Here is a 14,580-nt window from a genome sequence, read left to right on the forward strand (position 1 = left end):
GTCCCATATGGTCCCCCAAGCCAGGAGCAATTTCTGAGCACATAGCCAGGAGTAACCCCTGAGTGTCACTGGGTGTGGCCCAAAAACCAAAAAAAAAAAAGGGGGGGGAGGGGTGGGGAGAGAGGAAATGAATATATACTTCTCTGAGAAAGACCAATGGATGGCCAACAGGCACATAAACTATTTTCACTTGTTATTTGTTATCATTTGTTATTAAGGAATCCAAATCAAGATAACAATAAGATGATGGCACATATCAAAAATACTTGAGACAATCTGTTAGCGGGAATGTGATGAAAAAGGACTCTCTTCCACTACTGGTGGGAATGTTGTCTGGGGTAACCACTATAGGAAACAGTATGGAGGGTTCTCAGTAAACTCAGAATTGAGCTGCCATATGATCCAGCAATTCCATTTTTGAGTATTCTGGTTTTCTGATCCAGGACAGAAAAACTATTCATTCAAAAGAATGTATGCATACCATTATTTACTGAAGCACTCAAATACAATCACTAAGACTTGGAATCAACCTAGATGTCTAGCAACAGATAGGCAAATCATGAAAATGCCGTGTACACACGTACACACACACACACAGACACATGTGCGCGCAATTACTACACAGCTGTAAGGAATGATGAAATAACACAATTTGCTACAACAAGGTGGAACTGGAAGATACCATGTTAAATGAAGTAAGCCAGAAAAAGGATAAACACAGTATGATATCACTTATATGAAGTACTTAGAATAATTGGGGTGCCTGTCAAAATAGCAAGTGGGCAGGGGGAGTGGGAGAGATATTGGAGTGGCTAGGAAGCATTGGTGTAGGGAAGATGACACGGTTGTGGAATCGGTGCTGGACCACTGTATGTTTAAAACAACTATGAATAACTTTGTATGCCATGGTGCTTTAATAAAATTTTAAAAGAAATTTTTAATAAATTTAATAATAATAAATTTAATAAATTTAAATAAAAATTTAAAAGAAAATTTTAAAGAACAAGTAAAGGAGAATTAGGAAAATGCAGTGGCCATAGGCGTGCAAACACTGAATTAAAATGAAAATTTCAGTTCCTCCCCACTGTGTAACTAGAAGTTGTTGTATGATCTATTATTTCACTTCATTAGGGCATATCCAAATACCGATAACATATAGAGAGAAAAGAAAGAAGAAGAAGTAGGACCTCAGTTCTCATCTGGTGACTTACAAAGAAATGTCAAAAGGAGCAAAATCTTGTTGGGTCTAGCTTCCTTACTCAATTGACACAGCTGTTGGCAGTATAGGCAACTTTTTAAAAACTGCTCATGAAATTTCACTGTTGGTTTCATTTCTCTCCCAAGTGATGTGGCTCTGCTCCCAGTATGTCCAGCTCTGCAATAATCTCCTTCAATAACTCTATTCAGACACATACCCATGCCAGCCTCCGGGTGTTAAGAGGATCCCACTCTAAAAAAGGTTGTTCTTGATTCAAAATATCAGGTGCAAAGGTATTTTCTCTTAAAAACTTGAGTACTGGAGCAAAACATGTCAGTCAGTTCTTCCTTACTATACTCCAGCTTAAGATCTGCGCCTTTTGTAAAGTGTAAAAGAGCATAGAAACCCTTTAAAAGGTGTAATTCAGGGCCGGGAAGGTGGCGCTAGAGGTAAGGTGTCTGCCTTGCAAGCGCTAGCCGAGGTTAGATCCCCCGGTGTCCCATATGGTCCCCCCAAGCCAGGGGCGATTTCTGAGCGCATAGCCAGGAATAACCCGAGTGTCAAACGGGTGTGGCCCAAAAACCAAAAAAAAAAAGGTGTAATTTAGGGGCTGGAGAGAGAGCACAGCAGTAGGGTGTTTGCCTTGCAAGTGCCAATTCAGAACCAACGGTGGTTCGAAACCCAGCATCCTATATGGCGGTCCCCTGTGCCTGCCAGGAGAGATTTCTGAGCAGAGAGCCAGGAATAATCCCTGGGCGCTGCCGGGTGTGGTCCCAAAACCAAAACCCAAAAAAAAAAAAAAGAAAGAAAGTGTAATTCAATTCAAAAGTGAAAGATGGGGCCGGGTAGGTGGCGCTGGATGTAAGGTGTCTGCCTTGCTAGCGCTAGCCAAGGAAAGACTGTGGTTCGATCCCCCGGCGTCCCATATGGTCCTCCCCAAGCCAGGGGCGATTTCTGAGCACGTAGCCAGGAGTAACCCCTGAGCGTCGACCGGGTGTGGCCCAAAAACCAAAAAAAAAAAAAAAAAAAAAACCAAAAGTGAAAGATGATTCAACCATGCTTTTTAACATAATGCTGTTTATTTTAATGAACTGGCCAGTTATGGCCGTTTATTTTAATTAACTATTAGTGACTGAGAATTGCTGAAATATAGGTAAAGCGCAAGAGAGTGAAAAATGAAACCCGACATTCTGGTTCTCTGTATTAGACACTTCCCGTGGCACACTGGTCCACACGACAATGTCTGAAAACAACTCTGTCAAATGTCACAGTATGAACAGTACTTACGAGGCATGATCCCTTGGCTCACCAGTTCTTCCCGTGTCCGACGCTGCTGGAGCTTCAACTGCAGCACTGCAAGGCAGCAAGAAGAGAGTGAAGATGAAGGTTCTGTTTGACATTCCACCGTAAAAAACACATTTTCAAAGGCAAACAAAAACAAAGTCTCCAAACGACAGGGTGTATGTAGAGTGAAAGAAGGATCCCTTTGAATTGTGACTGCCTGTAATTGCAGAAGTGGCCTGATACAGCAGGGTTTCCGTATTCTGCTGTGGGTGGCGAGAGGAAGTTGCGAAGGGTCTTGCAGAGTGATAACAATCCACAAAGTACCAAAGACTTGCCTAATGCCCAAACCCTCCCATAACACTGAACCTCCTCATAAGACTAGAAAGAGAACCAAAGATCAAATTCTTAAACACACTACAATGTGGACCACCCCTTGTTTTGCTATCAAGCTTCCTAGTTGTTCTAAAATGTCTTCTAGGGAGCAAGTGTGCAAGTGTTAATCATACAGCTATTCATGCAGACCAGGACCCATTAACTATTCAAAAAAAATCTTTTGTATCTAAAAATTATACCCATTCTCTCCAAGCGATGTATTTCTTTAGACCAGAAAATATTTCACCATCAATAAACCTCTTTTCTTCCTTTCTCTTCCTCTTCACTTAAGAGTCCTTTTCTGAGGTAAAGCATCCATTCTCAATGATTCAGAACACATCTGGGCTAGGGAGGGTGATGGATGTTTCTCCTAATTCTATACTAGCAATACCATTTGATGAAAGAATAGGTGTGTGTGTGTGTGTGTGTGTGTGTGTGTGTGTGTGTGTGTGTGTGTGTGTGTGTGTGTGTGTATATATATATTTTTTTTTTAAGTAAAAAGAAATTATCAGGGCCTGAATGTGCTTCAGTGACAGAGAACCTGCCAGGTATGTGAGGCCCTGGGTTTGATCCTAAAGCACTGAACCAGGAATAGGCCCCCAATCAGATAGATCCCTCCAAAATAACATTATTGGATATTATCTTCTTGAGGAAAAGATGGGTGGGGCACGTGGTGGTTTGGGTCTATGCTCGGGGTTTACCACTGACTCTGCTCAGAGATCACTCCTCGCTGTACTCAAGGAACTATACGCAGTGCCAAGGCCCTGGGTTGGGTGCCTTGAACCTGGGTTGGGAGTGTGCAAGGTAAATGTCTTACTTACAGTACTCTGGCTCTTAGAGAATTATCTTTATTCCAGATGCCAGTAAACCTAAAGGGTATTATTGTTTCATGCCCTACCCAATGCTCTCTTGGTTAAGAATTTTCTTTCTCTCTTTCTCCCAGGAAAATACCTCTTAACTAGAAATAACATACTAGTAGAAAAGGTATTATATTGAAAAAAAAATCCAGTTTGTGTTAAAAAAAAATTCACAAAGTTTTGCTTGAGAAGATCAAAGGCAAAATATTATGAACATTTTCTTATCCCTCACTACTCTGATATCTGACTCTCAGCTATGAAGAAACTCATATTTCAAAGGAAGAAAATGCTACCAGAAATGATCTACTGAAGAACTGACCTGGCTGGAACAAAGTCTGAAAACATTTCTTTCCAGGAATTAAAATTATTATTATTTTTTTGGGCTTTTGGCCACACCCAGTGACGCTCAAGTTACTACTCCTGGCTATGTGCTCAGAAATCGCTCCTGGCTTGGGACACCATATGGAACACCAGGGATAGAACCGAGGTCCATCCTGGATCAGTCGCTTGAAAGGCAAAAGTCCTACCGCTGTGCTATCGCTTGGGCCCCTGGAATTAAAATTATGTTGTTCTTTAAAAAACAAAATATTAGTGCTCGCTTCAGCAGCACATATACTAAAATTGGAACGATACAAAGAAGATTAGCATGGCCCTTGCGCAAGAATGACACGTAAATTCGTGAAGCGTTCCATATTTTAAAAAAATATTAAAATTAGGAAGTCTCAAGGGGGGAGCCGGAGCAGTGGTACAAGTGGTAAGATATCTGCCGTAAGGCAACTGCCTTGCACACGCTAGCCTAGGCCAGACTGTGGTTCGATTCCCCAGCGTCCTCTATGGTCCCCAAAGCCAGGAGCAATTTCTGAGCACATAGCCAGGAATAACCCCTGAGCATCACAGGGGGTGGCCCAAAAAATAAACAAAAAAAAATTTAAAAGTCTCAATACATTAAAAAAACAAATAGGTAGATGGGGCTGGAGAGATAGTACAAGACGTAAAGTGCTTGCCTTACATATGAGCAACCCATATTTGAACCCCACAGGTGAGATCCACTTTCATCCCACAAGCACCACTGGGAGGAGTCATTCCTGACCACAGAGCTAGGACTAGCCTGAGCACTGCTGGGTATTGACCCAACACCAAAATAAAATACCTAAATAAATGTGTAAATGTCATTCTGATGTTTTCTTTTTTTTTTTTTTTCCTTTATTTGGGGAGGGAGGGAGGGAGGGGGAGGGAAGGAAGAAGGAAGGAAGGAGAATGGAAGGAGGAAGGAAGGAGAATGGGAGGAAGGAAGGAAGAAGGAAGGAGGAAAGAAGCAAGCAAGGAAGGAAGGAGGAAGGAGGAACGAAGGAGGAAGGAAGGAGGAAGGAAGCCATTCTGGTGTTTTCTAAGATAAAACCATCACTAAAAATCATCTCAATTTTATTTTAATTGAACTTCCTGGTGTTCCAGTGATTTAGAATAAAAAAACATTTACCGTATTTTCCGGCGTATAAGATGACTTTTGAAACAAAAAAAAAGTCAATCGAAAATTGGGGGTCATCTTATACGCCGAGTATATCCCAAAAAATGTTTCAATATGCTGCTAAATGAAAATCGTCTGGATATTGCCACGAAACGAATTTTCCAACTCGATCCTCACCAATCACTGCAAGGCTGCTCGGACAGTCTCTCTAACTCAGCCAATCCAAGCAGGCTTTTATGCATGCAAATTAGACAATGTTCTGGACCCGAATCTACACTGTCAAAAGGCTGCTCAGATTGGCCAGAGTCAGAGAGGACATCTATGAGAGTAGAACCTTTGAACCTTTGCTTGTTGTGATTGGCTCACTGTGGTACATATAGTTGCAGCACAGGAACGTTCTGTCTATACAGCGAATATAGGCCTAAACCTGTGTTTTAACTGCAAAATTAAGGGGTCATCTTATACGCCCAGTCGTTTTATACGCCGGAAAATACAGTAGTTCATCTTCTCTATAACTATGTGTCAGGACATGAAAGACTTGGATGTATTCTACCAACAACTCAGGTTGAACATTCTCTAGGAAGGATTCTATACAAACTAGGTCATGAAACAAGCCTCAACTTGGATCAAAAATCACACTACTCATGTTCTTTGATCACAATAACTGGTTATGTCCCCCCCCCCCAAAAAAAAAGAAACAAAATAAAACAAAAAATAAATTTACTTCTGTGAGTTTTACATATGATTCTAATATATGTGGTATGACACAACATCGTCTAAGTTCTTATATGTACAACTTAACTTAGCAGACTTAATAAGTACTGTTAAAAGAAATTTTTCTTGGGGTCACACCCGGCAGCACTCAGGGGTTACTCCTAGCTCCATGCTCAGAAATTGTTCCTGGCAAGCTCAGGTGACCATATGGGATGCTGGGATTCGAACCACCGACCTTCTGCATGCAAGGCAAATGCCTTACCTCCATGCTATCTCTCCGGCCCCGTTAAAAGGCATTTTTGATAGTACCTTCTTATTCCAAATTGTGTTCCTTCCATAAATTCCCAAAATTTCGATTTAAAAATTGATATACTCCACCCCATCATCATTAACATTTAAATAGCAGTTCCAGAATAAGCAAATACAGAAGCTGAAATGTAGCTCAGCAGTAGAGAGAATACTCTCATGTATGAGATCCTATGAGAGAGAGCCCTAGAACTATAGCAAGCAAACAAAATTCAATTTAGTAAATCAACTTAAATTTGAGCTAGATAATATATCCTACCAGAAGAAGAGAACAAGAACTGCCAAAGCTAAGCACATACTGATAGATTATTCTTCTCATCACTAATTATAGTTTAGTGGTATTTTTATACTTGGTTAATTGCAGATGCATGGAAAAACATTTAGTGATACCCACATTAAAAAACTCCATTTCTTGGGGCCAGAGTGGTGGTGCAGTGGTAAGGTGTTTGCCTTGCACGCAGCTGACCTAGGATGGACCACGGTTCAATCCCCCAGCATCCCATATGGTCCGACAAGCCAGGAGCAATTTCTGAGTGCATAGCCAGGAGTAACCCCTTAGCATTACCGGGTGTGGCCCCAAAACCACCACCAACAATAAAAAAAAAAAAAAAACTTCATTTCTTGGGAACAGAGCGATAGTACAGTGGGCAGGGCACTTGTTTTGAATGCAGCCAACCCAGGTATGAAACGCCGGGGGATCAAACCGTGGTCCTTCCTTGGCTAGCGCTTGCAAGGCACACACCTTACCTCTAGCACCACCTCACCGGCCCCAGGTTCTGGTTTCTATGACCAGCATTGCACAAAATTTGAAAACTTGCAGAAACTTGAGTATCTACCATATACATGAGACACTATGCTTGCTGCTAGTGATATATAGTAGTTAACCAGATAAACTGAGCCACTATTTCAGTGTATTTGCACTGTCAGAAAATGGGAAATAAAAGCATTTTTTACTTTACACAAAAGTTAAAACTATTCTTGGTAAGAATGGATTAGTGTTGGGACATTACATGCCTAAAACATCCAACTATGAATAACTTTTTAAATCATGATACCTTAATAAAAAAATTAAAAATAAATGTTTAATGTCAAAAAAGTGAAAGTATTCTCAAAGAAAACAGGTACCACATGCCAACTAAGTGGTTGGAGTGTTCCCATGGTTTTTTTAGTGGGAGCATTCAAACATCTTGGAATTCTCAGAGAGATATGTGAGTAAGATATAGTTCTCAACCTCTTGGGAATTCTTTTTTTGTTTTTTTGTTTTTGTTTGTTTGTGTTGGGGGGGCCACACCCATTTGACACTCAGGGGTTACTCCTGGCTATGTGCTCAGAAATCGCCCCTGGCTTGGGGGACCATATGGGACACCAGGGGATCGAACCTCGGTTCATCCTACACTAGCGCTTGCAAGACAGACACCTTACCTCTAGTGCCACCTTCCCGGCCCTGGGAATTCTTTTTTTCCCTGAAATTTTTAGGCCACACTGGAGGCTGCTCCTGTTAGTGCTCAGGGAACAATCTCATGAATTCTTTCTTAGTGGAGTGGGAGTTTTTGGATCACACCCACCAATGCCCAGCCACGTCTTATGCCTGACAGGGCTTGGAGAATGTGTGCTGTTAGGGCTCTATCATGGAATTTTCCCTTGAGGGAGGAAAACCCTAGCTCGTAGTACCCAGGGCTTATTCCTGGCTCTATTCTCAGAGATCACTCCTGGCAAAGCTCAGGAAACCAAACCACGAGTTCCAGGGACTGATTTCCAGTCAACCTTGTGGAAGCAAGTGAGTTATCCTCTGTACTAACTCTTCAACCCTGAAATTCTTTAGTGTGATGGGAATAAAAGAAACTCAAATTGAGAGAACATACTACTATATAAGAGGTTTGCATATAATACATATAAAATTCTATACATGATATTTATTTTTACTTGAAAAGTGACAGAAGGGGACAGAGAGTTCAAAGGGTTGGAGAGCATGCCTTATGTGTATGAGGTTCCAAGTTTGATACCCAGTTCTACAAAGCCCCTAAGGTACCCAAGGTTGGCCGAAGCACTGAACCATCAAGACCGTATCACTGAAGTATCACAGAATGGTCATTGTCTCCCTGCACTGTATGGGAGACCTGCCCACCAAAAAAAAAAAAAAAGAAAGGAAAATTCAACTTTAGATGGTACACTTTTCCTACTACCAAAGGTCTTTGTCACCCAAGATTCAAGTCACCTGAATTTATGAGCAAGATACAGACATGTTCATAATTTTTTTCAGTGTTGAAATTTTAAAACCAGGTTCAAATAGTTATAAATATCTATGTGTGTTTGAGGGGAGTGTACGTGTATACAAAAGTTATACTACTCAACAGTGAAAGTCACAGAAAGAGAAGCAAAGCTCTTTCTATGTAGAGTAGCACATACATACCAGGTTTATGGTTTGCTCAGGGCACAGATGTGGCTCAAAGGGGAGAGCAAATACCTTTCATGTGCAGGGCACTTGGTCTGGTTCAGTTCCTAGCACTGGGTTCATTCAGCTTCTGGTACTATTTGTTCACCCTTTCCCAGTACTGAATAAAGCCCTTGTGGATCCTGAGCACCGCTCCAAAAGCTTCAAAGGCAAAAAAAAAATCAAACCCAAAAAAATGGTATCTCAAGCTGATCATCACACTAAAATTGTAATCCCCCAATCATTCTTTTTGGTTGTTGTTGTTGTTTGTTTTTGTTTTTGGCTCTCACCCGGCAGCACTCAGGGGTTACTTCTGGCAGGCTCGGGGAACCATATGGGATGCTGGGATTCAAACCGCTCTGCTTCTGCATGCAAGGCAAACGCCCTACCTCCATGCTATCTCTCCGCGTGACCCCCGCCCCCAATCATTCTTATTACTCTGGGTCCCTGGTTACTGTAGTCTCCAACCTTTCAAATTTTTAAAAATTTGGCTTTTGGGTCACACCCAGTAGTCCTGAGGCATCACACCTGGCTTTGTATTCAGGGGCCACACCTGGCAATATTAATGAGGACCATATCGGGATCGGAGATGGGAACCACTGTTTTGGTCACAGATGCATGCAGTCAAGCATCTGATTTTGTATTGACTTTGTACTAAGTCTCTGGTCCCAGAAGTTTTTCTCAAAGTTATTCCAGAGAAAGAAAGAAAGATGTGCCTGTGTTTCTGTGCTCACTCATTCCTTTCCTTGGTCTCTTCTGCTTTTTTAGGTTCTCAGTCCCTATGTTACAGCGTACATGGAACTGTTTTTCTTCTACTGTTTCTTATTCATAGTTTTCTCAAACTTTCTAAATTCCAAATTTCTCTAGCACTGTAAAATTAATATTCCTTCTTCAATTTGGCAAACCAGCCTTTATGGATAAGCACAGTGTAAGCAACATCAAAAATGTATTTCTGGCTGAAGCTTTTTTTTTTTTTTAAGTAAACATTTTTTAAAGGCTCAGTGTATTCTATAATTAGTCCTATCCTAATCACAAGGGTTCACTCACTGTCAACCATGATTTCTCAGGATAGAAGGAAATCAATGTGTTTTGGGTGATCATATGAATATTTTGTAAGATCCAACTGAAAACAATATGGTTATAGAATTGGCCTTTAAATGAGAGACCAAATAATATCAAAGAAATAAGAAAATACAAGTTCCAATGCTGGCTCTGCTACAAGTTGATTAGCTTCACTCAGCCTCAAATAAATATTAAAGAACACTCCTAAAATTCTAAACTGACAATAGTCCTTATGAAACTCAGAAAGATTCATTTATCTGTTCCCAGAGAAAAAAGAACCTACTGAAATTCATCTAGAAAACTAAGACAAAAAAGAATATGTGGAGATGAGAAAGGAAAATTGTTTCTGGGATGCTTAAAGACCGCATCACCTAAAAGCGAAATATGGTTAAATGCAACGTAATATTCTAGAAATAATCTCCGAACAGAAAGAAGTCAAAATGGAAAAACAAGTGAAAGCTCAATAAAGTATGGTGACAATCTACTCAATATTAATCTTTTAGTTTTTACAAACATATTACAGTGCTATAAGATGCTAGCAATATGGGCAACTAGATAACGAGAATATGGAAATTCTGCCCTATCTATAGGACATTTTTATGTCTAAAATTATTCCCAAATTTAGGGGTTGGAGCAATGGCACAGTAGTAAGGTGTTTGCCTTGCACACAGCTGACCTGGGACTGACTCGGGTTCGATCCCTGGCATCTCATATGGTCCCGAGCCTGCCAAGATCGATTTTTGAGTGTAGAGCCAGGAGTAACCCCTGATCGCTGCCAGGTGTGGCCCAAAAACCAAAAACAAACAAAGTTATTCAAAAATTTAAAAGTTTGTGCACTTTACTTCCTTCAGACAAAACTTAATTACTAAAAGAAAGATTAAGATCAAATCTCCGGGGCCGGAGAGATAGCATGGAGGTAAGGCGTTTGCCTTTCATGCAGGAGGTCATCAGTTCGAATCCCGGCGTCCCATATGGTCCCCCGTGCCTGCCAGGAGCAATTTCTGAGCCTGGAGCCAGGAATAACCCCTGAGCACTGCCGGGTGTGACCCAAAAACCACAAAAAAAAAAAAAAAAAAAAAAAAAAAAAAAAGATCAAATCTCCAATCAAGAGTTAAGATTTCCAAAAGAAGGGGCTGGAAAGATAGCAAAGCAAAGCATTTGTCTTTCACCTTGCTGACCCAGGACCAACTTATCTCCAGAATCCCATATGATTTCCTGAACCCTCCAGTAGTGAGTCCTGAGTGCAGAGCCAGGAGGAACACCTGAGCACTGCCATGTGTGGCCCCCAAACAAAAACACAACAACAAAAAAGATTTCCAAAACTAAATGACATCATCTCTAAAGCAAAAATAAACTATTCATTTCTATAAGTATAAATAATAATGATGAATTTGGAATTTGGAGCCATCTAATTCTGTTTTAAAATAATAGAAGCCCGGGCCTAGGATGACTTAGCAGGTGAGTCTTGTCTCCTGAGGTCCTGAGTTGGGTTCCCATCAGTGCTCTGCACACCTGACTGTAATTCAAGCATTTATGTGTCATTTGGAACAACTGCTGTCAATCAGAGCATGTGATCTTCATACTGCAACTAGACAAGTGTGGGCACCAGATTAAAGTCTGTAATCCTCAAGGAAGCACTGGAACTGTGTGAGCACTACAAGCAAGTGTGGAACATCTGATGAGCAACTAGAACATACATGAATACATGAGTAAAATTGCTTGTGCCTCAGTCCACCTGGAATGAGATTTCAAATTTATTTAAGTTCTATCAAAATTCTCAAGAATCGGGGCCGGAGAGATAGCATGGAGGTAAGGCGTTTGCCTTTCATGCAGGAGGTCATCGGTTCGAATCCCGGCGCCCCATATGGTCCCCTGTGCCTGCCAGGAGCAATTTCTGAGCCTGGAGCCAGAAATAACCCCTGCCGGGTGTGACCCAAAAAATCACACACACAAAAAAAAAAATCTCAAGAATCACTTAAACCTTTTCATAACCCCATATAGAAATCTTTCTTAGAGTATAGAAGCATGAGTTAAATTATCTCTCAAATAATCTTCCTTATGAATCATACATAATAAAGATAAATATCTTTCGTTTTATTTAAATACTACCAGGAATAGAAAAATAAGATATCTTCAGAGCTGATAAAGAGAGGCTACTTACATTTCTAATCCGATAATTTACAAGAGCCAGCTGATGAAAACAACTCTGAGTAATAAAATGTGGAAAATAAAAGGCTTCTCTGTATTGTATAATAATTTCACAGAATGATAGAAACCACACTTGCATCACTTGATTCCACAGAGTGGAATATACCCCTATGAAACTATCTTTTGAGAAAATTGAACATTAGAAATTAAACGATTTCCCAAGGTCCTAAATGATTCAGGGTAGGAACTGTGCCTGAGCTCTCTGAATTTACAGCCTGAGTGGGCACTTAACCACCAATACATGTTGTGTTTCTCTTCCTTTACAAAATATATCAGTTCCCTAATCAGTTGATATCATATCAGTGCTTCAAAATGACTACACACTAAGTGCTCTGTGTGTTTGTACATAGTTGTGGGTATGGGAGGACTGTAGAAAAATAATCTAATAATTACTAACCACAGGAAAATCCGAGTGATTTCAATGAATAGTATATGACGTTTTAGAACCCTGGAATCTGTAAAGGCACCTTACACTCAAATTTCCGAAAGACTAGAATGTCAAAAAACAGTGGTCTCACACGAAGGGCAATTCTAAGGGGCTTCTCTCTCCTAGAGACAGAAAACTATTTGGAATTAAAAAGAGAAATTCACAGGTCTACTAGCTTGGTATGATGTGTTGGGAACATAACTCGGGTTAGCTACATGCAAAGCAAGCACCCTACCTGCTATGTCATCACTCTGGATCTTCACTTAGCTTTTAAAGCAGAAAAATTCACACTGAAAGGGCAAAGATACACACTTCTGATACGAGCTGTTTCTAGAGTTTTCCAGGGACCTTACATGATACAAGGGAGATTCTACTTGATAAATTCAGTTACTGAGCCTATAGTATTCATTCATCATGTCCCGATACTTTAGGTGATAAAATAATGAAATGGTAAAGACAAGGTCCTGCTCTCACAGTACATATATTCTGGAGGGAGAAACATAATAAAATACAGATATAAATCCTGGTGGTACATTACAGAACTAAAATATAGTCAACTAAGAAAACAGAGACTGGGAAGGTGGTAGTTTTAGAGTATAAAAGAGAACTTTCTGAAGAAACAGGTAGCTCCTAACGCAAAACATAAATAAGATAAATCATGAAAGTTTCTGGGAAGTGTTTCAGGTAACAGAAATAGCAAGTGCAAACATGAGCAAAGACTTATCTGGAGAAAGAACTAAGACAAAAAATAAACAAGGGATCTGATACACTGAACATTATGCAGTCACTGGGCTGTATATACTGTAGAGATAAACAAATATTTGAGGTCTTGTCTTTATTGTCTAAAGAAAAATAAAAACAAGGGGCCAGAGCAATAGTGCAGCAGTAGGGCATTTGCCTTGCACATGGCTGACCCAGGACGAACCTGGATTCAATCCCTGGCGTCCCATATGGTCCTGAAAGCCAAAGCCAGGAGTGATTTCTGAGCATATAGCCAGGAGTTACCCCTGAGCATCACCTGGTGTGGCAAAAGAAAAAGAAAAAGGAAAAGAAAAAGAAAAAACAAAACAAAACCCAACAACTGAATCCCAAAGAGGTTAGTTAAATAACTGCAGAGATACTAACAGCTTCATACATGTATTGATCTAGATTCTAGAGTGGTTTTTTTTTTTTTGTTTGTTTTTTTTGGGCCACACCCTGTGACGCTCAGGGGTTACTCCTGGCTATGCGCTCAGAAGTTGCTCCTGGCTTCTTGGGGGACCATATGGGACGCCAGGGGATCGAACCGCGGTCTGTCCTAGGCTAGCGCAGGCAAGGCAGGCACCTTACCTCCAGCGCCACCGCCCGGCCCCTAGATTCTAGAGTTTTAAAAAATGGGTTAGGTTGGGGAGATAGCAACAGCATAGCAGTGGAGTGTTTGCCTTGCATGAGGTCAACACAGGACAGACCCCAGTTAGAATCCAGCATCCCATATGGTGGTCCCCAGAGCCTACCAGGAGCAACTTCTGAGCACAGAGCCAGGAGTGACTCCTGAATGCAACTGGGTGGGACCCAAAAACCAAAAACCAAAGTGAGCACCATGATGTGACCCCAAAACAAAACAAACCAAAAAATGCCTAATCTCAAACTTTGTGACTTTTCTCCTATACCACATGAAATTTCAGAGCAATATCAAAAGACGTAACAAAAACACACATATTGATATTAAAAATAATTGCGTGTATGGGAATAAATCACTTTCTTACATCTTCAAAGATCATTTGGAGAAGGGCAAGTGAGACAGTACAGGGAGTAAGGTGCTTACTCCGCACACAACTAACCCCAGCTCAAGTTCTAGCACCACATATGGTCCTGTGTCCAAGCTCTGCCACAAACAAAGCCTAAGCACAGAGCCAAGAGCCCCTCAGCACTGCTACTCCTAGAAAAAAAAAACGACCATTTGAACAAATTATTTGAAGAAATGAAGCTCATCTTTATGTTAGGTCATCTTCCTTTGGAGTAATCTTCTCTAACTGCAGCAGATAGATCCTGAATTACCAGCTACTTCAATGCCATCAGTCTCTTTCCCGGGAATCAGGAAGGCAACACTCAAACAATTTCTTCACAGTTAGATTTGAGCATAATGTGCACTTGTACCAAAAGTCTGAGTGCGGTGAAGTTAACATAAATTGAGGATGTGCTTCTTTTAGACTGGCAGGACCATCTGAACAATTCCTTCCAAAATGAAAGGCAGCAAGAATAAGCGCTTTCCCTGCA

At 40.8% G+C, this 14,580-nt stretch overlaps 1 protein-coding gene and 1 non-coding gene across 2 annotated transcripts in view; one reads left to right on the forward strand and one right to left on the reverse strand.

Moving 5' to 3' along the window:
- The window catches only part of MRTFA (myocardin related transcription factor A), a 122,265-nt gene that overhangs the window by 45,871 nt on the left and 61,814 nt on the right, over positions 1–14,580 (reverse strand). Inside the window, exon 2 of the mRNA XM_049771554.1 lies at positions 2,486–2,551. Within this exon, the coding sequence (XP_049627511.1) occupies positions 2,486–2,492 (7 nt within the window). The 5' untranslated portion in view covers positions 2,493–2,551. The remainder of the gene's footprint in view (positions 1–2,485; positions 2,552–14,580) is intronic.
- Positions 4,303–4,409, forward strand: LOC126008468 (U6 spliceosomal RNA). Its single transcript, XR_007495797.1, has one exon. It is a non-coding gene; the product is annotated as a U6 spliceosomal RNA (small nuclear RNA).

The sequence above is a fragment of the Suncus etruscus genome, chromosome 4 (assembly GCF_024139225.1).
Source record: "Suncus etruscus isolate mSunEtr1 chromosome 4, mSunEtr1.pri.cur, whole genome shotgun sequence".
In the NCBI taxonomy this organism is placed as follows: domain Eukaryota; kingdom Metazoa; phylum Chordata; class Mammalia; order Eulipotyphla; family Soricidae; genus Suncus; species Suncus etruscus.